The 21567-nt window shown below is 49.9% G+C and overlaps 7 protein-coding genes across 7 annotated transcripts; 5 read left to right on the plus strand and 2 right to left on the minus strand.

Annotated features, from left to right (window-relative positions):
* The first annotated feature begins 29 nt into the window (after nt 1–29).
* Nucleotides 30–2811, plus strand: VE01_03952 (uncharacterized protein). Its single transcript, XM_018273431.2, has 7 exons — nt 30–917; nt 1008–1088; nt 1145–1255; nt 1307–1633; nt 1699–1734; nt 1787–2137; nt 2184–2811. Exons 1-7 carry the CDS (start codon nt 821–823, stop codon nt 2726–2728), a joined length of 1548 nt encoding a protein of 515 aa, XP_018131637.1. The 5' UTR covers nt 30–820; the 3' UTR covers nt 2729–2811.
* Nucleotides 2812–3777: 966 nt separating this feature from the next.
* On the plus strand, nt 3778–5038 carry VE01_03953 (uncharacterized protein; the record flags this gene model as incomplete). The annotated part of the gene is made up of 3 exons (XM_018273432.1): nt 3778–3985; nt 4070–4830; nt 4889–5038. The coding sequence occupies 3 exons, from the start codon at nt 3778–3780 to the stop codon at nt 5036–5038; spliced, it is 1119 nt and encodes a 372-aa protein (XP_018131638.1).
* A 2733-nt stretch (nt 5039–7771) lies between these two features.
* VE01_03954 (uncharacterized protein) lies at nt 7772–10244 on the minus strand. Its single transcript, XM_018273433.2, has 2 exons — nt 10055–10244; nt 7772–9996 (listed from the first exon to the last, which is right to left on the minus strand). Exon 2 carries the CDS (start codon nt 9296–9298, stop codon nt 8189–8191), a length of 1110 nt encoding a protein of 369 aa, XP_018131624.1. The 5' UTR covers nt 9299–9996; nt 10055–10244; the 3' UTR covers nt 7772–8188.
* On the plus strand, nt 10187–11568 carry VE01_03955 (uncharacterized protein). The gene has a single exon (XM_018273434.2). It carries the CDS (start codon nt 10749–10751, stop codon nt 11475–11477), a length of 729 nt encoding a protein of 242 aa, XP_018131625.1. The 5' UTR covers nt 10187–10748; the 3' UTR covers nt 11478–11568.
* Nucleotides 11569–12405: 837 nt separating this feature from the next.
* VE01_03956 (uncharacterized protein) lies at nt 12406–12918 on the minus strand (the record flags this gene model as incomplete). The annotated part of the gene is made up of 1 exon (XM_018273435.1): nt 12406–12918. One exon carries the CDS (start codon nt 12916–12918, stop codon nt 12406–12408), a length of 513 nt encoding a protein of 170 aa, XP_018131635.1.
* Nucleotides 12919–13161: 243 nt separating this feature from the next.
* On the plus strand, nt 13162–15794 carry VE01_03957 (uncharacterized protein). Its single transcript, XM_018273436.2, has 2 exons — nt 13162–14186; nt 14269–15794. The coding sequence occupies exons 1-2, from the start codon at nt 13729–13731 to the stop codon at nt 15227–15229; spliced, it is 1419 nt and encodes a 472-aa protein (XP_018131636.1). The 5' UTR covers nt 13162–13728; the 3' UTR covers nt 15230–15794.
* A 2064-nt stretch (nt 15795–17858) lies between these two features.
* On the plus strand, nt 17859–20401 carry VE01_03958 (uncharacterized protein). Its single transcript, XM_018273437.2, has 2 exons — nt 17859–18568; nt 18622–20401. Exons 1-2 carry the CDS (start codon nt 18301–18303, stop codon nt 20244–20246), a joined length of 1893 nt encoding a protein of 630 aa, XP_018131622.1. The 5' UTR covers nt 17859–18300; the 3' UTR covers nt 20247–20401.
* The last annotated feature ends 1166 nt before the right edge of the window (nt 20402–21567 follow it).

Raw genomic sequence — 21567 nt, forward strand, 5'->3', positions numbered from 1 at the left:
CCCCTGTTCTCTCTGCTATTTTCGTCCTTGTCTTCGTCAAAACTTCTAAGACAACAGTTCTAGACTTTGCCGCAATATTACTCCGAGACAACTCCACATCCTGCCTTCATTACTAGGTCGCAAGTGCCGCCGCCACAACCACTCGGTCGGGTCCTCCCCATCAGCTCCCCATCAGGACCCCCCCCCCAGACGTGTCTCTCCGTCTCCCCTTGCACAGACAAACTGAACACGCGCTTGACCCACCGGCACTAAGATCGACAGCCGCTGCAGCACGGGATGTGCACCCCACGGGATTCCCCAGGGCGTAAACGGGATGTCGCACAGCTCACGCCAAACCAGCGGCGAGCGCGAGACAGCGCTCCACAGTGCGCATGGCACTCACAGGTTCATAACCATGTCGCCACAGAATTCGGGGAGCTATCACGGCGGGAAACCAGGGACCTTTAGAGTTGCGGCGCGGCGGAGGCTACACGTGCGCCCCACCTAATGCCCGCGTTGTGAGCGCTAGGGCGAGCTCATTTAGCTGGTTGTCGTCTTCCCTTGCATACGGTGATCAAGAATAGGAGTATATAGCTTGTGTCCCTCGCGAGCGGCGCGTGAAAAAGATGCTTGTGAATTGGAGACATTCTTAGTTGCAGACGGGTTGTACTATCGACAACCAAAGCGAGGTTTAACTTGTTGATTGAGCTTGTTCGGCTGTTGATCTTATTCGGCTTGTTGAGCTTGTCGAGGCTTTGTGGGGTTTGCGAGCCGACGACGGGAAGTGGAGCTCGGTGTCAGTCCTGTCACCACTGTCAGAGCTACAACATCTCTCTCAACCATGGAGGAGTCGAAGCCGCGGTTCACGGTGGCGTGGATCAACATCTTCTGCGCGATCTTCTCATGTCTTGGAGCTTTCATTTTCGGCTTCGACAGCGGTATGTCAATTCCAATCTCTCGGTCGAGCACGTATTGTGGTTTAGCTAGTGTGGGGTACCATTATTAATTGCCGGCTTTTGCGCATATAGGAATCTTCAATACAACTATCGCTCATGAGAGTTTTAATATCTATATGTTCGGGAGAACTACCGGTGATGCAATCTTGACAGGTGCGTTGCATTCCGCGCTGTGGCCCAGGCCCGACATGCTAACTATCGGGATTTAGGTGCCGTTGCTTCAACATACACTGGCGGAACCGCTATTGGCGGCTTGTTCTCGGGATGGTCAGCCGGGAAGTTCGGACGCAAGAAGACGATTATCGGTGCAGCTGCCATAGGTACGTGCCCTTGGTCATGGTAAACTAATCAATCAACTAACAGCTCTTCAGTCGCCTTTGGCACCACCCTTCAAACCGCTGCCCAGAATTTGGGTATGCTGATAGCGGGCCGTGTCATTGCGGGCCTCGCCGTGGGTATTCTACTGTCCATTGTTCCCGTCTATAATGCCGAATTGGCTGTCCCACAGCACCGTGGGGTCATTGTCGGTCTTTTTGCAGTCCTGGCTTCATTTGGTGTTGTATGCGCCAATTGGATCGGGTATGGCTGCCAATTCGCACATGGAGATGCACAATGGAGGATCCCACTTGGGTGCCAAATCCCCACTGCGGTTATCCTTGCTCTCGGTGGTTTCTTTTTGCCAGAATCGCCTCGCTGGTGTAAGTTTTGCTATCTCACTCCTGTCCTGTCGACATTGAGTATCCCTTGCTGATCCCAGCTCTAGTGATTGAACAAAACCGAAGCCATGAAGCACATAAGAGTGAGACCAACCTTCCATAATCAGCCGTGCGGTATTTAACTGGAATATCTAGTCATGACTCGCATCCATGGTGGATTAGGAGAAGACTTTGTTTCGCGGGAGTTCACGCAAATGCATGAGCAGATCATCGCCGAAAGGGAAGCCAATCAATCCCGTTGGATCGACTGCTTTACTACGCCGTCTGCCCGTAGAAGAATGTGGATTGGTATCTTTGTGAATATCTTCAATAATCTTGGGGGCACACCGGTTATAAGTAACTACCAGTCTAGACTGTTTAAAGAGATCGGCTTCACGGGCACAAAGACTTTGTTTTTATCGGGGTGTTACGGTTTGGCTGGGTTTGCAGGTGTTATTACCAATATAACATTGGTCGCTGATCGGATGGGCCGTAAAGACTCGATGTGTAGGTTGCCCTATCAAATTCAGTGTGTTATATCTGACAATACTAGGGATCGGAGCTATTGTCCTCGTGGTTGATCTGGTGGTCCTAATGCCCCTCACCAAAATATACACCGGCTCCGAGAATCAAGCCGGCAAAGCAGCTGCTGTGACTTTTATCTTCCTCCATTCATATCCCTACTCTGTCTTTATGTACGGCACCGTATGGGTCTACACGGCGGAGATGTTCCCAACACGGCTGCGTGCCAAGGGTGTCGCCATATGCACCTTCTGGGGCCAGGCCTTCAACATCCTACTCCAGCAGATCGGACTTAGGGTCTTTGAGGAGATAGGATATCTCTTCTATATTGTCTTCATTGTATGCACGAGCTTAGCAGCGGTAGTGTACTACTTCTTCCTGCCCGAGACGAAGGGGGCGACTCTAGAGGATATCTCGCGTTTCTTCGGAGACCCAGTCGTGGCCACGATAAGCGAGAGCCAGACGCGCATAGCGAAGGTTTTAAATGAGGTCGATGGACTTGCAGATGCGGGCGATGAGAGTGGAGAGCGTGGCGGGAAGGGCGGGGAGGTTCTGATTGACGAGAAACGAGGTTAGAACTGTAATTAGATAGTCTGCATTGATCGGGCTGCCATTTTGGGCCGGTCCATACCTGGTTCAATAGTTATGGATATATGTAGACTACCAATTCAAGTTAGTGCAGCTTACCCGTGATCCCCAGAAGTCCAAAGCTAGGCCTGTATAGTTGAGGATTGATATAACCTATCCAATCTGAAGGAGCCTGTCTCTTTGCTGCTGTTTATGAGTGGCTGGCTTATTGATTGTAGCCCTAAGTGATTGGACGCTTGTACTCAAACTATGGTCACTGTGAACAATACTACTATGTACAGACCTACTTCGGGTTTTTGGCCGGAACCAGTATGTAGACAGCCTAATCGATCCAATGCAGCTTAGTATATTCTGCATCTATATGCATCCCGTTCTCAAGCCACATCCCGCGCCTCTATGCACGCCCAGCTTCTTTCAGGTCTTGGTGTCTCACAGCTCACATTAGCTCCTTGGAACTCTTCCACAAACCACTCCCTTATTTTTATATAAGGCTGTCAAAACCAGTTATCAGAATTTCGCCTTTAATACTTCCCCAATTAACTACAGCCACCTCTCAGTGTAACGTCCGGCAGTTCCACGCTTGCGGGATCGCGCCGTGCCATCCCGCGTCCGGACCCCACTGCCCCGCATCTTATCTAGAAAATACTTGGAGGGGCAAGTGCTGCCAACCCCGCTCCTCATTAAAATACCAACATTTGCGCGCTATACGAGCATTGTACGAGCAGTGTACGAGTATGCCGCGGTCCACGCGCTTGTGTTGGCTATCCTAATAAGCACGGGATTGTGGATCGTTAGCCCACGAGATGATGCTCCCGTTGCTGGATGCCGCCGTGAATTGAGCACGCAAATTGGAAAGCCGTGGTGGATCATGGGAATAGCGGGGGATGTGATGGGTATATAAACAACTGTTAAGGGCGTGGATTCTTCTTGGAGGGGAATATATATATCCCACTTGTTTCCTTTGTATTTTACTCTTTCCACGTTTGCTATATTTAAGCTAGCTTTCTCATATTTGGCCACGTTTCGCTCATACAACAATGGCACCATCGCTTGAAGCTAGCTCCAAGGCTGCTGCTCCCGTGAAGAGCGGTATGATAAAGGAACCCCTAAAGGTTTCTGGAGCTCTGCCGACAGACTTCTTTGATGTGACGTCAATTATTGGACGCGAATATCCAACCATACAGCTTTCGGAACTGATGAATTCTCCTCGGCGTGATGAATACGTCAGAGATTTAGCAATTACAGGTATGTTAGGCTCGAGGTGGCGCTATGCAAGGCTATGGCTCTATGCAATTGATAAGCCTCCACAGCCACTGACACGAACTGCAGTATCTGAAAGAGGCGTTGTATTCTTCCGGAATCAGAAGGACCTCACGGTCTCAATGCAAAAGGAATTCATCGATCTTCTTGGGAGACTATCTGGAAAGCCAGCAACCTCTGGCATCCATATCCACCCTCTTCTCGAAGGCAAGCGTGATGTAGGCATCAATGATGCCGGCGACGTCGACGACCACATCTCCGTCATCTCTTCCAAGTTAAGCCGCAAACTTCACCTCGCCTCACGTTACACCTTCGCCAGCAAAGGCTGGCATTCTGAGTACTTTCCCCAACCCTTTGGGAATTCTACAGCTAATTCTCCAAGTATGACCTTTGAGCACGTCCCCTCCGACTATGCCATCCTCAAAATGCGCAAAGTCCCTCCCACTGGCGGCGACACCATCTGGGCCTCCGGCTACGAGATGTATGACCGCCTCTCCGCTCCCTATCAGCGCTTTCTGGAGGGTTTGACTGCTAAACATGCCAATCCCGACTTCCAAGCTGCCGCTGCCCGCGTCGGCTTCGAGATCCACCCTGGCCCACGTGGTGCCGCCGAGAACGTCGGCCAGGACCTAATCGCTAATCATCCTGTCGTGAGGACAAACCCGGTGACGGGCTGGAAGAGCATTTATGGAGCGCTGAACCAGATCGAGCAGTTGAATGAGCTGGCGCCACAGGAGAGCGAAGAGGTGTTGAGGTATTTAGGACAGTTGTTGACGAATAATCATGACTTGCAGTGTCGGTTCAAATGGGGTGTTGATGATGTTGCTATTGTGAGTTTTCCTGTCCATGTGGGTATGTGTGGATGGTACTGATGGGTGGCTGCTGTAGTGGGATAATAGGAGCTCGTTCCATACGGGCACTTCTGATGTTGATGTTACCCACACGAGGACGGGGAATCGGGCAGTCAGTATGGGAGAGGTTCCGTATCTAGATCCCATGTCGAGGTCGAGACGAGAAGCTCTTGGTGAAGCTGAGTAGAGGTTTGCGTCGGGCCTTTAATTGTGCATTGTATCTTTCGACATTTAATTTAGGTGAGAATATATTTGAATATAATTACTAAACTTGGATTCTTGGTGTTGCACTTTAACTCAAGCCAGAACAGTGTTCCCCAAAATAGTATTAGTATTTGTGGTTTTCGAATAGTATTCGGCGCCGAGTAGTATTCGGGCAAAATTTGGGGTATTCGGCGAGTATTTGCCAAAGACTCGAATACTATTCGAGTCCTTGGCAAGCACGGCCCAGAACGCCAAGCAACGAAGATTTTTCCCTGCCCTCATAGATAGGTCCGTAGAAATAGATCCAAAGATAATATACCAATTGGTATTTCTACTAGAATGAGCGACTCTGAGCTATCAGCAATTCCAAGTGACGAAGATGAGGAAATTCAGCATCTACCACCCCCTTTTCAATTTGAGCCTTCGCCGTCGACAGCTCTACCATTACTACAAATACAGCCACAACTCCTAAATACCCAGTCACCCTTGTTCTTAAAGAATGTATTTAGTAGAACATTGTTGAGCACTAGCCCTGCAACGATGAAGATTATCTGTATGCAAAATGGCTGTAATTATAGGCTAAAACCGAAGCTTTTATCATGGAATATCACAAGTAATTTATGGAAGCATGTTGAAAGCATGCATCCTGAGTTATACGAAGCTTTAAAACCAGGAACTCCATTGCTACAGCGTGCTCAGAGTTCGCAGAGTCAGAGTTCGCAGGATTCACAGGGCGCTCAGAATATGAGAACTGCCCGAAGCACAACTACCCTGAGCGCCCAAGCATTCTTTACTCCTCGAGTAGGAGGAAGCTCAGTTCTTGCCTCTTAATATAGAGAGTTATTACTTGCATTTATTATATCTAATAACTTACTAATGAGTCTAGTTAATCGGCCTTCATTTCGTCAGCTCATTTACCAGCTTAGCCCGTCAACGTTAGCTATATCAACAACCTCCTTAATGCGCGATTTACATAAGACATTCTGCAACCACCGTATGAAGCTACAAATTGAACTCTAGGCTCATATAGCAAAGGGCGGACGGTTGTCACTTACAACTGATTCATAGTCTGTAATGAATGGCGTAGAGCACGCTGTAATAACTATTCATTAGATAAATAACGAATAGGTTCACCGGCACTGTGTTCTTGATATCATACATCTAAAAGAGCCCATTCATTCTAGTGAATATCTTGCAGAGCAGCTTCAAGCTATTACGGACGACTTCGGTATTACAAATGGGGTCTTTACTGTTACTAGAGATAACGCATCAAACAATACAGCAATGCTTGCAGAGTTTGAAATAAGGGCATGCACGAGTGCTATTTCTATATAGCAACCATAGAGCTTTATAGTAAAGGAAGGCGACGTTCGATGTATGGCACATATTATAAACCTTACAGTTCAAGCAGCTTTAGCAATGTTAAAAGCTATACCGTTAGAGCAGATAGAATCGTATAGGCTTAAGCAAGGCGCTGCTCATACTTAAAGCTTCGTTCTAAATAGAGAAGAAGTGTCGATAGTTCTTATAAAACTACGCTAGCATATCTATGTCTTCTAGAACCGTCGAGCATGGAAAGATGCATTAAAAGTACAAGCAATTGCTATGGGTATTTAGGTGGTTTTAATGTCCCTCGACATGCCTGTACGATGGAACTTAACATATCATATGCTCGAGAACGCTTTGAAGCTTAAGCAGCCGATTAATGCTATATGTGCTTTACAAACGATAGATTTAAGTATACGTAATATTATCATCACATCAATAGAATAGTAAGTGTTACATGGACTAAAGGCGTTCTTTAAGATATTCGTTAAACTAGTAGAGCAAGTTCAAGCTAATAATTATCTAACGTTGAACATTTGTATTCCACACTATCTACGGCTTTTAAATAAGCTTAAGGCAATGTAAAACGCTCCATTGACAATAGCTGTAATTAGCGCAGCTTGTAAAGCGTCATATAATAAGCTTGATACTTATTATAACCTTGTGACAAATCAAGGCTCGAGCCACTCGTCAATTGCTACTATCTGCGACCTAGGATTTAACTTAAGAATATACGAATATTATATGCTAGACAGTATAGACGCTATGAAACGAGACAGGGTAAGAGTACAGTTTGCAGCTTGTTATAACCGGTATAAAGACCGTGAGAACGATATACAAGTTGCTGCTATTAAAGCTACTATTGCTGCTGAAATAGAGCAGCCGACAGCTCAAAGAGAGCTTGATTCCGACGACGAGATGTATCAGCATCGTGGGCCTTCCATTGAGGAAGTTGAGTGGCGGCGATGGTTTAAAGAGAATGGTGTCGACCGCAATACTAATATCCTCAAATATTAGCAGGCAAAGCAGTACTAATATCCAGTTATATCACGGATTGCGCGGGACTATTTAGCAATTCCAGCCTCATCGGCAGCGTTAGAGCGTATATTTAGTGTCGGCGGTGATATAGTCACGAAGAAGAGGAATAGACTATTACCTTCTACTCTTCGATATCTACTCTGCCTACGGGATTGGGGGGTTGTGGGCGACGAAGAGGATTATAGCGAGTAGATAGTTATTATATTCAATTCTTACTATACTACCTACAATTGAGCCTCATACTATTCGGCGAATACTATTTGACGAGTACTATAACTTCGTATGAGTATTCGCCGAATATTATCAGATCACGAGTATTCGGGCAAACCCCGAATACTATTCGAATACTATTTGGTGAACACTGAGCCAGAATATATTTTGTTTCTTAATCTATTTATTTCCATATTTTATAGTTGCCCCAGTCTGAGAATTTCAGCGATTATTGTTAATATTGGGCTCCGATGGAATTCGTATGACACTTGACTTCCAGCGGCTAATGCGCCTCATGTCTCATCGGTGTCTTAAGATTATTGACCTGCAGGACTACCAACGTCCCTGAAATAGATTAGAACGTCCAATCTAAACTCTCGAACAGAAACTATCAGGCAAAATCTGATCTAATGGAGTAAATTTTGTTTCTAGATAAACTTTTATACCTCCAGAACTGCAAAGCTATGTGCAATTATATTTGGCAGGCAGACTTTCCACCTTTTTGATTCATCATGCTGCGTCTCTCATATATCTCAGTGGCCACCATCCACTCATCTATTTAACAATTCAACACCACGGCGTTCGCAAATAACGCATATGTATCAGCATTCAGTAGCGCTAGCTCCGAGGTTAGTGCCGTCGCCGCAGCATACCCATACCCATTATCCTTGGTAGAAGGGGAGAACACGGCAGGCACATGCGTGAACTCGTGAATAGTCGTCGTCGTCTGGTCCTGGTTGTGGCAGACGTCCGTCAGCGGCGGCAAAGCCGTGTAGTACGCTGGGCAGTTGACGACTCTGCTTGAGGCACCCAGAGTGTACGCCACCACGTTGTCCTTGCAGTATGTCTGCGGGTCAATGCAGTAGTACGACACGACCCCGCTATTCGCGGTAGAGCACTCCTTTGCTATAGCTTTGAAGCGCGCAGACACGGCTGCGCGGACTGTGGCGTCGGTAGTCTTAAAGTACTCATTGAAGCGGGCGTCGTTACCGGCGGCTGCGCCTATCGATGCAAAAGTAGCAAGCTTTACACAGTTCGACAGCGCTGTGTTCATGACTGCCAGGTTGGTGCCAGTGCAGTCTGCCTGCACATTTGCGCGAGGCTCGAGGCCAAGGTCACGCTTGGATTTGCGAGCTGCGGGGCCGTCGACGGGGACGGTGACGAGATTGGAGCGGTAGGGGTGGGCGAGGGTGGGGAAGTCTGTCGTTCCAACGGGGCCGTAGGGGATGGCTCCCTCGGCGACGAAGGCGTAGGTCTTGCTGTCAAAGTCATGGACGCTGGCGGCATCAATGGTGGTCTCGTAGGTGGCGCCGGCGGCGAGGGGGATAAAGGCTTCAGCGCTTAGGTTGGTTCGCAAAATAGTGCGAAAGATGCCGGTAAAGGGAATGCGGCTGGCTTGGGTGTAGTCCGAGCTCACCCTGGTTGCATCGGGAACATTGTAGATGTTCAGCTTCTCGACAGGGGAGGGGTCGAGGAGGGAGCCGTATGCATAGAGGTTTAGGTCCGTGGAGCCAGTATTGGTAACTTTGGCGCTGAAGACGGCGTTGCCGATGGGGATAATGGTCACGTCAAGGGGACTCTCCACGGCATCATCGCGCCGGCTCAGAGGAGAGGCTGCGACGGATGATAGAACGGCAAGCGCCAGCAAGAATTGGGTCAGGGCAAGCATGATGAGGCCTCGAAGAGATCTGCAATGGCTATGGCGGGGTACGTGGGATGCGGTGACAGATGCCCCATACAGTGGGTACCCGAGGCGCTTTATAGAGGTCCATTACAAAGACTTGCAGAAAGACAGTGGCAGCTCGTGTTCATCAAGGCCTCTGGCGAAGGAAGAGTAGCGCCGAGGGCCATATATGCCGGTCCATGGAGCTATGCTGTTGGATGCATCTGGATGAAACAAATATAAAATAGTCCCCGATCCTAGCGCTGCACGCACAGTGCCAGTCGACACCCGCTATACGCCGAGGGAATTAGATGCCACCCCAACACCCCTGGTCCACTGGCGCCAACTGCATATTGCGCTCGCACGGTGGTCCCTGTCCATTTAGGTACGCTATCTTGATCTGGGGGTACAGCGGTCACATGGAATCGAGAGCCACTGAGGCGACCAACTTGCGTCTGGAATATTTTCCCACGGGGGGTTCATATCCGGCTATATCCTATCGGAATAGGAATGGAGATGGGGACTCGTGAAGCGAGATAGCCGGATGAGACGTCGACGACGACCGGTGCGTGGCATCGATCAAAGGATTGTGGCATCACGTGTTTAAATATAGGCTACTGAAGCTCATAATTAGGTTTTTGAAGTTGGTATATCGGTTCTCTGCTATCTTGACGCCTTGAGACGGTGGACAACGGAGGAGCGTTCTACCAGTTCGTCAGCAGTGCGAATTCAAACAGTACAGCTATGGAGTTAATTGCTCACATGGCATTTTTCTAAAGGGCCGCATCAACGGAGCGACGGCGCTTACAGTAGCTTATGTACTGTACTGATCATAGTGAAAGAACCTTGTTAGTGGATGAGTTTAACCAGGACCTTGCAATAAAGCCAGGGCCACGTAGTCCGTTCCGAGCTCGGCAAACAGGCCATGACTGAAGAACGCCACAAATCCCCAATCCGTCTTCTATATTTGCGATGCAACTGTGTCTGTCCATTTCTAGACCATGCATAGGCTTGTATTCACGCCCCAATCAATACTGGTCCGAAGAAACATATTGTCATCAATTATCTCAGATTGCATTCGGCAAGGTCTAGACCACGGCGATAATATGGATTATAGCCCACTATAGAGCCTCCAGGGGTCCCAGGGTTCAGGTTGCAGCGTTGATCGAATGAAACAACGTGGGTAAGCGGGTGTAAAGTAAGCTGTTGGATGTTGGTTTGACCTACTTAAGCAGGTCGCCGAAGATTGCCTGTACGAATTATCAAAATTATCCCAAAACAATATTGTGACCCTGAGGACCACGACTATATCTCCTCATATATACGCTGTTATATAGGTGATGGTTTAGAATGACTTGGTGAATTTAACCGCATCTGCCTCAACCTCGCTCGTCTCCGGTCCAGCAGCAAATTCGCTGCTGCGTTTGCCGCAAACGCATACCAACGGGCTCCAGCGATGGATCAGCAGAAGGCCGAACCCACGCCCTTCACCTCCAAGACCAACTCACAGACAAACGGGAACGGCACCAGCCCGCGCTCAGGTCGAGCCCGCCTAATCCCTGGCAGTATCGCCTTCCTCGTCTTCCTTGGCATCGCAGCCCTGTACATGTCAGCAACCCACCTACTCAACAGGGACTCGGTCTCGGTCTCAATGTCCTCTCGCCATGCCAACGACACACCCCTTTTCCCCATCACCGTATCACTGAGTCCGCTCGCGGCTCCCCAGGATACCTCAACAGATGCCATGCCATCCTTTAGTGTCAACGTCACGTTGACCAACACTGGCGATGTTACTCTTGTCATCCTAAAATGGCACACGCCGTTCGCGCATGGCGCACCGGCGATGGGGATCTTCAAGGTTACGGACCTGTGGTGGGGCACCGCGGTGCCGGATATGGGGCTTATGGTTGACTATTTGTTTCCGGAGGGTGGTATTTTTGTGCACAAACAGGGGAATAAGACGAGTGATAACTTGCTGCTAATTAGGCCAGGAGAGGGCCTGAGTGAGGAGGTGAAGATTGGACGTTCGGCAATGTCGATTAAGAGGGGGAAGAAGTATAGCGTTAAGGCGAAGGGGCGTTGGATGGCTGTTTGGCTGGGTGAAGATGATAATGGTAGGTATTCGATGAGAGACTCGATTAATAATGGTCAGTTTGAGAGCGAGGCGGTTGAAGTGCAGACGTAGGGAATGGGTGGAGACAATATTTGTTACCTCGCCATGTTTGGAGCAGCTGGATATTCACTAGTAGTGCTCGCATATCCTTCCATCCTGGACATTGTCTTATTCGAGTTTCAATATACAATTGCAAAATATATACCAAAACTCGGAGACCAGCCAGTCTCAAGCCGCTCAGTGCATGGCAGCTATCAGATGCTAGATAAGCATTAATATATAACCCCCCCTTCTCACTTGGATTTTTCGACCAGAGCATTGCCTTCCTACCCTCCTGGCTTACCTATGCGGTTGGCCCTCGTTCATCCAGTATCGTTGGCTGGCTGTTTGGTTTGGAACTTTCCCCCGCCTATTGAGTATTGGTGTTCGGTTTGAAACCCCTGTCACTTCTCTGTTGTTGTCATTTGATGCTATTGTCGAATAGAAGTTGCTGTCGGTAATCGATGTTGCTGTCGATATAAAGCCGCTGTTGCCAACCATCACCGTCACCACTGCGCCTTGACCACTGGTCCAGTAATTTGTCAAATGAGAACAAAGCCAAAGGTTGACTTATTCTGTGGCTTGATCGTACCTCCCGCCCGCGTCGGTTCACCGCGTAGCATTTCGGTTGCCTGCTTCCACCCCCGTCCCTCCGGGGATTTTCTCTGGTGTCTTACGAGAATAATGGCAAGAAACGGTAATGAAAGTGTAGAGTATGTTGATCCGAAACTTCCGCCTTTTGTTGAGCCAGGGTAATAAATAAAACAATTCGCAATGTGGCATGATAAAAAACTCCATTGCTATTCGTATTAATTTGCCTAATCGAAGTTGAGATTCATATCCTATCAAATAGACGCCCAACACCGAATTGGAGGCTTGCATGCTCCCACACCCTATCCCACAATACATCCCCCCAATATCTGTCAATATATGTGTATGTCTTCATTCAAACTCAACCTCTTCACAGCTCCTTCCCAAGCGCCGTCCACGTCGCCGTAACCGCCGCAGAAGCCAGCAGCACCGACCTCCCCAAATTCATCGTAGCCCACTGATCCAGCAGCTGCTTCACCGACGCCGCCTTCGTCTCCACCTTCTCCGCCGCTACCTCCGCCACCTCCGCCTCGCTCAACAGCACTTTGTTCGTGCCCATCATCACAATCAGAGTGTACGGGATAATACCCAGCGCCAGCGCCGCGGCAGTCGCATACCCGCGCCAGGCGGGGGAGCCGGCGGCGCGGCTGTCGTATGCGAGATAGAGGAGAGATGTGGCGGCAACGACGGTGCCAGCTGGGACAGTATCGTGGCCAGCAGAGAACATGTGCTTGAATTGCTTGAGGAGGAGAGGGGTGGGGGATTCGAGGAGGCGGGGGACGGTGTATATTGAGAAGGAGGCTGAGGCGCCGGCTAGAATGGCGGTTGTTGTTAAGCCGACGGTCTGGAGGACACGGGCGGAGTTGGGGGTAAGGGCAGCCATTGCTTTTTATCGAGGGAGATTTGGTAGTGAGTGATTGTCGGGTTGTTGTAAGTTCCAGAAGAGAAGGATCGAGGGAAGCGGGGCGGATTGGGGTACCCGGCGCGATTATGATGCGTTCTCGGATAAATGTATACCAGCTTCCGTTGCCGAAGTATGGCACGTGACATGTACGAGGTATAGGCGTGTATTAACGAAACTATATCATCTGCTTCTTTTCTCATATTACATTCATTTTCTTTGGTAGTTACAATATGTATATGTATACAACAAATAAACGGAAAGAAAACGATACGCATGCAATGCATTACTCACCTGAGAAAAATCTGATATATCGATATCTATGATACATATACTTATCAATGTTCCACTACGGAAGCACCCTTCCTCCGCCCCGTTACAATTTCCGTTCCTAACTCCCGAGCTCAAGACATACATCACTTGGCATTCCAGCCTCCTCAACATACCCCACACTGTCCCGTCCCTCATTGCCCCGGATCAACCGCGGGCCCTATGATCATCTATCAAATGTATCAGTGGGGCAGCCCTGGCTGAGACTGATGGTGGCCGAGGGGGGCCGATTGATAGATCACATTGGGTGGTCATGATATCATGGAACTGCCGAAAGAGAAGTCCATTTACTTCATATTAGCCCCTCGTCCCCGCATCTTTCTACTTACCCCATCTTATGCATCTACCATAAGTTTCCTTATTTAGAGCACCTCTTTTCTCCTTATATTGCTTCTCCCCCCCACTTGATCACCCTCGTCCACTCCAGCGTCTACAGCGCCTTACCAACAACACACCGCTACTATGTCTTCCTCCGACCAAATCCACACAGTCCCTGCCTACATCAACGGCGCTGAGCTCCCTCTCTCCTCAACCTTTGACGTCAACTCCCCCTCCACAAACACACTCATCCACCGCTCCGCCTCCGCCACCGTCGCTGACGCTCTCTCCGCCGTCACAGCCGCCCAGGCCGCCTTCCCCGCATGGCGCGACCTTCCCCCCGCCGCAAAACGCGACATCTTCCTCAAGACAGCCGAGATATTCAAGAGCCGAGCAGAAGAGCTCACAAAATACATGGTTGATGAGACGGGCGCTGATGCTGGTTGGGCGGGCTTCAACATCCACCTCACTACGGATTTGCTTATTGATGTGGCGGGCCGCATCTCAAGCGTGAAGGGCGATTTCCCTACCACCTCCGACCCAGGAACGAGCGCAATCATATATAAAGAGCCATTTGGCGTTATTCTCGGCATTGCCCCATGGTAATTACTCTCGTCCCATCAATCCCTTCCTCCACCTTCGCCAAACTCCCTCCCTCCCGCTCAGCCACTAACCCCGCCCCAGGAATGCCCCTTACATCCTCGGCGTCCGCGCCATCGCCAACGCCCTCGCCGTCGGCAACACTGCCATCCTCAAAGCCCCCGAGATCTCTCCCCGCTGCACCTGGGCCATCGTCTCGTGCTTCCACGCTGCCGGTCTCCCCGCCGGCGTCCTCAACTCCCTCGCCCACGACACCGCCTCCGCGCCTGCAGTCACACAAGCACTCATCACCGACCCGCGTATTCGCAAGATCAACTTCACAGGCTCCACGGCCGTGGGTCGCATCATTGCCGAGCAGGCTGGGCGCGCGCTCAAGCCTGTGCTCTTGGAGCTGGGTGGCAAGGCGCCGGCGATCGTGTGGAGTGACGCAGATCTAGACTTGGCAGCTACTGAGTGCGCGAAGGGCGCGTTTATGCACACCGGGCAGATCTGTATGAGCACCGAGAAGATACTTGTGCACCGTAGCGTGGCGAAGGTGTTCGGGGAGAGGTTGAAGGTGAAGGTGGGAGAGATGTTTGGGGTTGGATGTTTGGTGAATCGGATGGGGGTGGAGAAGAATGTAAGGCTTGTGAAGGATGCCGTTGGGAAGGGAGCAGCTGTCATGGTTGGTGCTCTGGGTGGAGAGGATGGAGCGAAGATGTCGCCAATAGTTCTTGGAGGCGTGACGGAGGAGATGGATGTGTACAAGACGGAGTCGTTTGGGCCGACTGTCAGTGTGATTGAGGTCGACACGGAGGAGGAGGCGCTGCGTATTGCGAATGATACTGAGTATGGGCTGTCGGCATCGGTGTTCACGGAAGACCTGCGTACGGGGCTGAGGTTCGCGAGGGGAATCGAGAGCGGTGCGGTGCATATAAATGGGATGACGGTGCATGATGAGTCGGCGCTGCCGCATGGAGGCTGGAAGAGCTCTGGGTATGGAAGGTTTGGGAGCGGGGGGATGGAGGAGTGGGTGCAGACGAAGACGGTGACATTTAAGAACTAGGATATAAGTGCCATTTAATTTCCACATGCTGTGTATATTCTCCCGTTAAAATATGGCAGACGAGCTAAGGTACCGGATATGGCACCTTATAGGGAATGGTACATTTGGAACTACACTTGGACAAAGTGAAAGGCAAGTTCCATATCAATGACTTGAAACTACCTGTGGAACAAGAACAACCCACAAGAAAACGCTCTCCAGCTAGCATTTTGCCACTGTACCTACTACTCTCAACTCCTCACTGCCGCCCATCTCCCAACCGCTAGCCTTCTCGCAGCCACGCAACCTCTCACTTCAAGTTCTAACACACCAACTTCTCAAGAACGATTCACTATGGCATGTCCCCATCAGCCTTTTGCCCGGAGAGCATTATCAGGACCACAAATAGGGTTTTCCCCATTCCCATGGTGTCTGTGACGTCCGTGGAAGCTCTTTGCGATCCTCGTGGTTGCTATAAATAATGACGGGCTTGGGTAAGCACCCGCAGTCAGTGACCTTCCTATAGTACCACTGTCTCCAAGCAAGTTAGAAGTGCTGCTCTCTCGAGAATTCCACGAAGTGCATCTACCTCCGTGCCACGGTTCTACTTCGACGATTTCCGTTATGAGAGGTGTCTTCTCTGAGCTGGAGATATGTATCTATGAGCTTCGTTTCTTTGGTTTCTATCGTCTTACCCCTTTTCATCAATACAGCGTTGCCGTGGCCTGCACCATGAGTTCAATCATGTTTCCCCAACCTTCATTCAGTCATTTCCTACCATCCGCTCTCAAATATATATATCCATGGAACTGTTCAGTCTTCGCATCGAACTACAAGTCAGACTGACACTGGGTTCACATCGTGGCGGTTGTCCGTTGCGGTCCTTGTATTTTTTTGTGCACGCAAATGGGCTATGAGTAGGTTGTGTGATGCGTTGCATTACCAGGAACAGCCTCGGTGCTGTCGCGGTGTTGCTGTTGTTGTTGGTTTCTGCTGTCGTTACTGCTGCTGTCACCGTTGGGCTTGTGCTGTCGGACTGCTGCTGTTACTGACCCCAGCATGGTGTCACACAAGGTTCCTACAGATGATGATATCGGGCAAAGTGATAGTTGTGTTTGTGTTTTCGAGGATACCGCAGAACCCTTGTCTTACCCATCTCCATGCTATCAATGATTCTGATGAGCGGACGAGACGGTGTCCATGAGTAGTTTTAGTACCATTGCCAAAATTTATTATTGGATAAGAATAACCGTCTATTTCTTCTTAGTAGGTTCAAAGTTCGCTCTGTCCGGAAATTCAGTGAAATTCCGAATATATTCGTTTGGGACTGGGATATGGATCTATATTCCCAATAATTGTAACGTTCCCCTCACTGTAAAATCCCAGTTGGGTGAGATTAGGACCTATATCCTTTGTAGCCAGATTGATCCTCTTGTTGAGGCCTCAATGCGCTTACGTTTGTAAACCCCGGCCCCGAAATAGGTTAATTTAGGATGGCTTGCGTGTTCAATATTATAGCGGTGCCTCAACTGGTAGATGTGGGGAAGCCACTTGTCGAGGGAGCCACTTCATCACAGCTGGTATTGAGGACAGGATTTCGATATGTCTTCTCCAAGAGAGAAAGATATTCCCCTTTACCTCCGCATTATGATCCGCGGTTTAGGAACCAACTCTGGGTGTTTCTGGGGCCGAAGGAGGGGCATCTGGGGTGATATGTGGAGATAGAGTCTGCGGGATGCACTATACGTAAAAGGAGGTCGGCAAGAGACGGCTTTACGGACGATCATTGGCTGTCAAGGGTAATTGTGCTCCAACATCCTCCTGTAACACGTGCCTAGGCTCAGAGCTGACGGTCACAGCTTGTTATTTCTTTGTTTTTTTGTTCCATCGGTGTCTCATGGTGGATCGTGAAGAGCGGAATCCAGCGAGGGAGTGGGAAGGTGGTACAGAAGGATCATCATCGCTCACCTTGGATCCTTTCCACGCAGCCTGACTTTCAAAATTGACAGGATCTCTTGACAGTGTTTGGTTCCCCATACAACAGATCCTTCGGACAGATCCTTCAGCGTTTCCCCAGGTCCACAATGGAGTTTCTCCAGGAAACGGCAGGCCCGTTGTGGACATCTGGGGATAATTGACGGCTTTCGTCGGGCTCTCCAGAGACTCGCATCATCTTTATGCACATAGTAGATCGTACCGGCGCTAAGGAGCGGAAAGGGTTGCCGGCACTTGCTTCTAGAAGCTTGATTAATTATTGTATGCGGTAATGGCTCGGCGTTGGGCGCGCTATAGGGTCTAGCGTTTGATGGTTAAGTGGCGATTATTTCAGAGTTTTGAGGAGTAGCCAGTGGCATTGTTTCGTTCCAGGATTTCCCGCCGTAGAGATTGAATTTCGGGTAGAAGTCTGGTTTCAGGACTTTGGTGGCCAATGATCGGAAGCAGAGAGATCTGGTTGGGGATTTTCATCGATGGTACTTCGGCAACGGCGATTCCCCATGAGCGTAGGGTGGCTAGTGGAGATTAGCGAGGTACACGCGATGCACCACCGTTTTTTTTCACTTCTCACCCTGAAATGAGAACTTTCTCGTGTCCCTATTATGTCCACTTTGGGGCGGCATAACCCTTACCCTTAGATTTATGCCGTACTACACGTCTTTGTACTACAGGCACAATAAGGTGCTGTAATATACTTTCACCGGTGATGTATCTGTGTTTCGCGCAAAATTCAGGATCGTCGCCACCGCCGGACATACCTAGTGTCACTGTATTACTACGTTGCTCCCCGAGACTTGTGGCCACCGCCGACGAAAAAGTCAGACATAACCAATGAGGCTCCAATATCTTGTTGAATCCTGCCGCCCTCCATTAGTTCCGTGGCTCCGAGGCACATATCGCTCTCTCCGCAGATAACACTACAGGTAGGTGGGTGATATCTCATACTGTCGCTAAATCGGGTGCCGCGCTATCCTGGGTTCTCCATAATATGGTTGCTCCAGTATATAGCCCCAAGTCTCCCCACACTTCCTGTCGATTTCTCAAGCATTTTCTTTTGCTGTCTCTCTTTAAGATAGCTTTCGTTGAAGCCAGCCGTCATGCCTGCGGATATCGATTACCAAGCTGGAGCGCTGGCTGCCGAGCCGAACGCCTCGCAGCCGATTGATGAGAAGCCACCAGTCGGACACGAAGGTGTGGATAGAGCTGAAGGCGAAGTGGAAGTGTATGAGGGCCTTCCCACGCAAGATGAGCTTGAGGGAGAGGACGCTCTGAGGAGAGTGTCCGCCCCTATCCCCTGGACCGTCTACACCGTTGCATTTGTGGAATTGTGTGAACGCTTCAGTTATTACGGAACACAGGTTGTCTGTATGTATTCCCGCTCCTTTCCGCTGGCCTATTCCCATGCTTACAACCCGCAGTCTCCAACTTCATCAACCGCCCACTTCCCAGCGGAAGCCTCCCCGGCTCCAACCCCAAGACAGGGGCCGGCGGCCCCTCTGACCAAGGAATTTCTGGAGCTTTAGGAAAAGGAACTGCAACAGCTAATGGAATCAATACGTTCAACGCACTATGGATTTATACGACACCGTTGCTCGGTGCCTATATGGCTGACGCGCACTGGGGTCGTTACAAGGCCATTTGTGTCTCCATCGGCATTGCTATCATCGGACACATCGTCCTAGTCGTCTCAGCTGTCCCAACCGTCATTACCAACACAAATGCGGCTATGGGAACCTTCATGACTGGTATCATCATCATGGGCCTCGGCACCGGTGGATTCAAACCCAACATCTCTACCCTCATCGTGGAGCAAATCCCGGTGACGACTCTCATCGTTAAGACTCTTCCTTCTGGTGAACGCGTCATTGTCGATCCTACTATTACCCAGTCACGGATTTACCATTACTTCTACCTCTTCATCAATATCGGCTCTCTCATCGGCCAGATCTCCATGGTCTATGCCGAGAAGTATGTTGGCTTCTGGCTTGCGTTCCTCCTCCCAACTCTCATTTTCCTCCTCACCCCCGGAGTTATGTATTGGGGTCGCAAACGCTACAGCCAAGCCGCACCCGAGGGCTCCATCGTCTCCAAAGCCTTCAAGATTCTTATGTTCGCTCAAAAAGGTCGCTGGAGCATCAACCCCGTCAGAACATGGAAGCTCATGCACGATGGGACTTTCTGGGCGTCCGTCAAGCCATCTGCTATCGCCCCTGAGAACCGCCCCTCCTGGATGACCTTCGATGACCAATGGGTGGACGAAGTGCGTCGTGGATTTGCTGCCTGCGCCGTCTTCGCCTGGTACCCCCTATACTGGATTACTTACAACCAAATCATCAACAACCTGACCACTCAAGCGGGTACGATGCAGCTGCACGGCCTCCCGTCCGATATTCTCACCAACCTTGACCCCCTCGCCCTCATCATCCTCATTCCCCTCTGCGACCGTCTCCTCTACCCCTTCCTCCGCAAAGCCGGCATCCGCTTCACGCCCATCAAGAAGATCACAGCTGGGTTCTTCTTTGGCACCGCTGCCATGATTTGGTCTGCCGTCCTCCAACACTACATCTACAAGCGTTCCCCCTGCGGTTACAACGCCAACACCTGTTACACCGACAGCGGTGCTCCACTTCCAGCCACCATCAACGTCTGGGCTCAGACCGGTGCCTACATCCTCATCGCCATTTCCGAGATCCTGGCTTCCATCACATCGCTCGAGTATGCCTTCAGCAAGGCACCCCGCAACATGCGTTCGCTCGTGCAGGCCGTGGCACTGTTCACCAACGCTATCTCGGCTGCTATTTGTGAGGCTTTGAATCCTCTCAGCGCGGACCCGTTGCTGGTTTGGAACTATGGTGTTATGGCTGTGCTCAGTTTCTTTGGGGGGATCATGTTCTGGTGGCAGTTCAGGAGCTTGGATGCTCAGGAGGATGAGCTGAATATGTTGCCTGAGGGACATGCTGTGGCGACGATGAAGGATATGGAGGGTTATCATGATGAGCCTTCGAGGCCACCGACGCCGAGAGAGATTGTGGAGAAGAATTAGATGGGAGAATGAAGTTTAGAGTATGAGCTCGTTTGAGCTGTATATATGATATCCATTGGATATAGAGTTGTATATATTTATGATATAGTAGAGTGGGGTAGATGATGGCGTTCAGGCTTCATGGGGTTTATTTGCAGGCGTCATTTCTGGGTGGAGTAATAATTTCAATACATTTATGAAAATAGAACATTCTGACTTGCTATGACTTCTCCTCTCGCTGGTATTGTCGGCAATCTAATGCTGCTGCCACCTCATCCTCCCACCTCATCCTCCCACCTCAAGCCTTCTCACCACCGCTTGTTCATGCCACCGACCATGTAACAGGCCCCCAAGGCAAGGTCTCGCATGGATATCCTCGGAGTGCCTCACGTCACCTTCAAATCGCCGCACGCCGCCAACGACTTCTTTCACACCTATAGCTGCCTATTTGGCCTGCTATTTTTGCCATGTTCATGCCCTCCGCCTCAAAGTTTCTGCCGTTATATGCTCGCGACGTTATGTTCTCAAGTTACTATTCGGTGTTCTTCGACGTTCCATATTCCTATTTCCCAATCGGTCATCACCACGTTCTACATCATTACTGGAGATCTCCCTCGAGATCTTTGGTGAGAGTGATCTCACATGGGTAACAGCTTTGAAGCTATCGCAAGTACAAATCTGCTGGCTGGTTTTATGATCCTGAAGGGATGTCTATTGCGTACAGATGAAATGCCCTTTCCCAGCCTGGTCGGCTGCTTTTGGTCATGACGCCCCAAGGCCAGTTGCACTCTTTCTATCTCCCTCTCCCCTTCCTTCTTAACCCTCTAGATGTTATGTCCCAGGTCCATTCTACTTCTACAAAGGCTATCCTCAGGGTTTTTCTTCTTAGTAGCCTCTGCTCGTCCATCCCAGTGTCTCAATTCTTGTATCTTCCCCCATCTGGTTCAGACGACATGGGGATAATATCTGTACCACTTAATGGCCGAGTTCCACCGAAGGATCAGAAGGGAGTACTAGAGAAATTCAAGAGGTCCAAACCTAGCATGGTTTCTACAGTCTAGCGAAAATATCGATGGTACCGACAGGACGTGATCCTAACGCCGGAAACAGCACTGTGGCATTACCAAGCAGTGACAGCAGCAACGCGGTGGGAAGAATTGAAGTCTCTTTAGACTGTATGTAGTGACAGCAGTAACGACGCGGTGACAAAAATTGGATGTCTCTTTAGGCTGAACGGACAGCAGCAACGCTGTGACAAAAATTGAATGTCTAATCAGACTTCTGTTTCGACAGTACCATCTTGTCGACAGTTGCGTTTGTTGCAACCAGACCAAATACCTTC

The sequence above is a fragment of the Pseudogymnoascus verrucosus genome, assembly GCF_001662655.1.
Source record: "Pseudogymnoascus verrucosus strain UAMH 10579 unplaced genomic scaffold scaffold_14, whole genome shotgun sequence".
Classification (NCBI taxonomy): Eukaryota; Fungi; Ascomycota; class Leotiomycetes; order Thelebolales; family Thelebolaceae; genus Pseudogymnoascus; species Pseudogymnoascus verrucosus.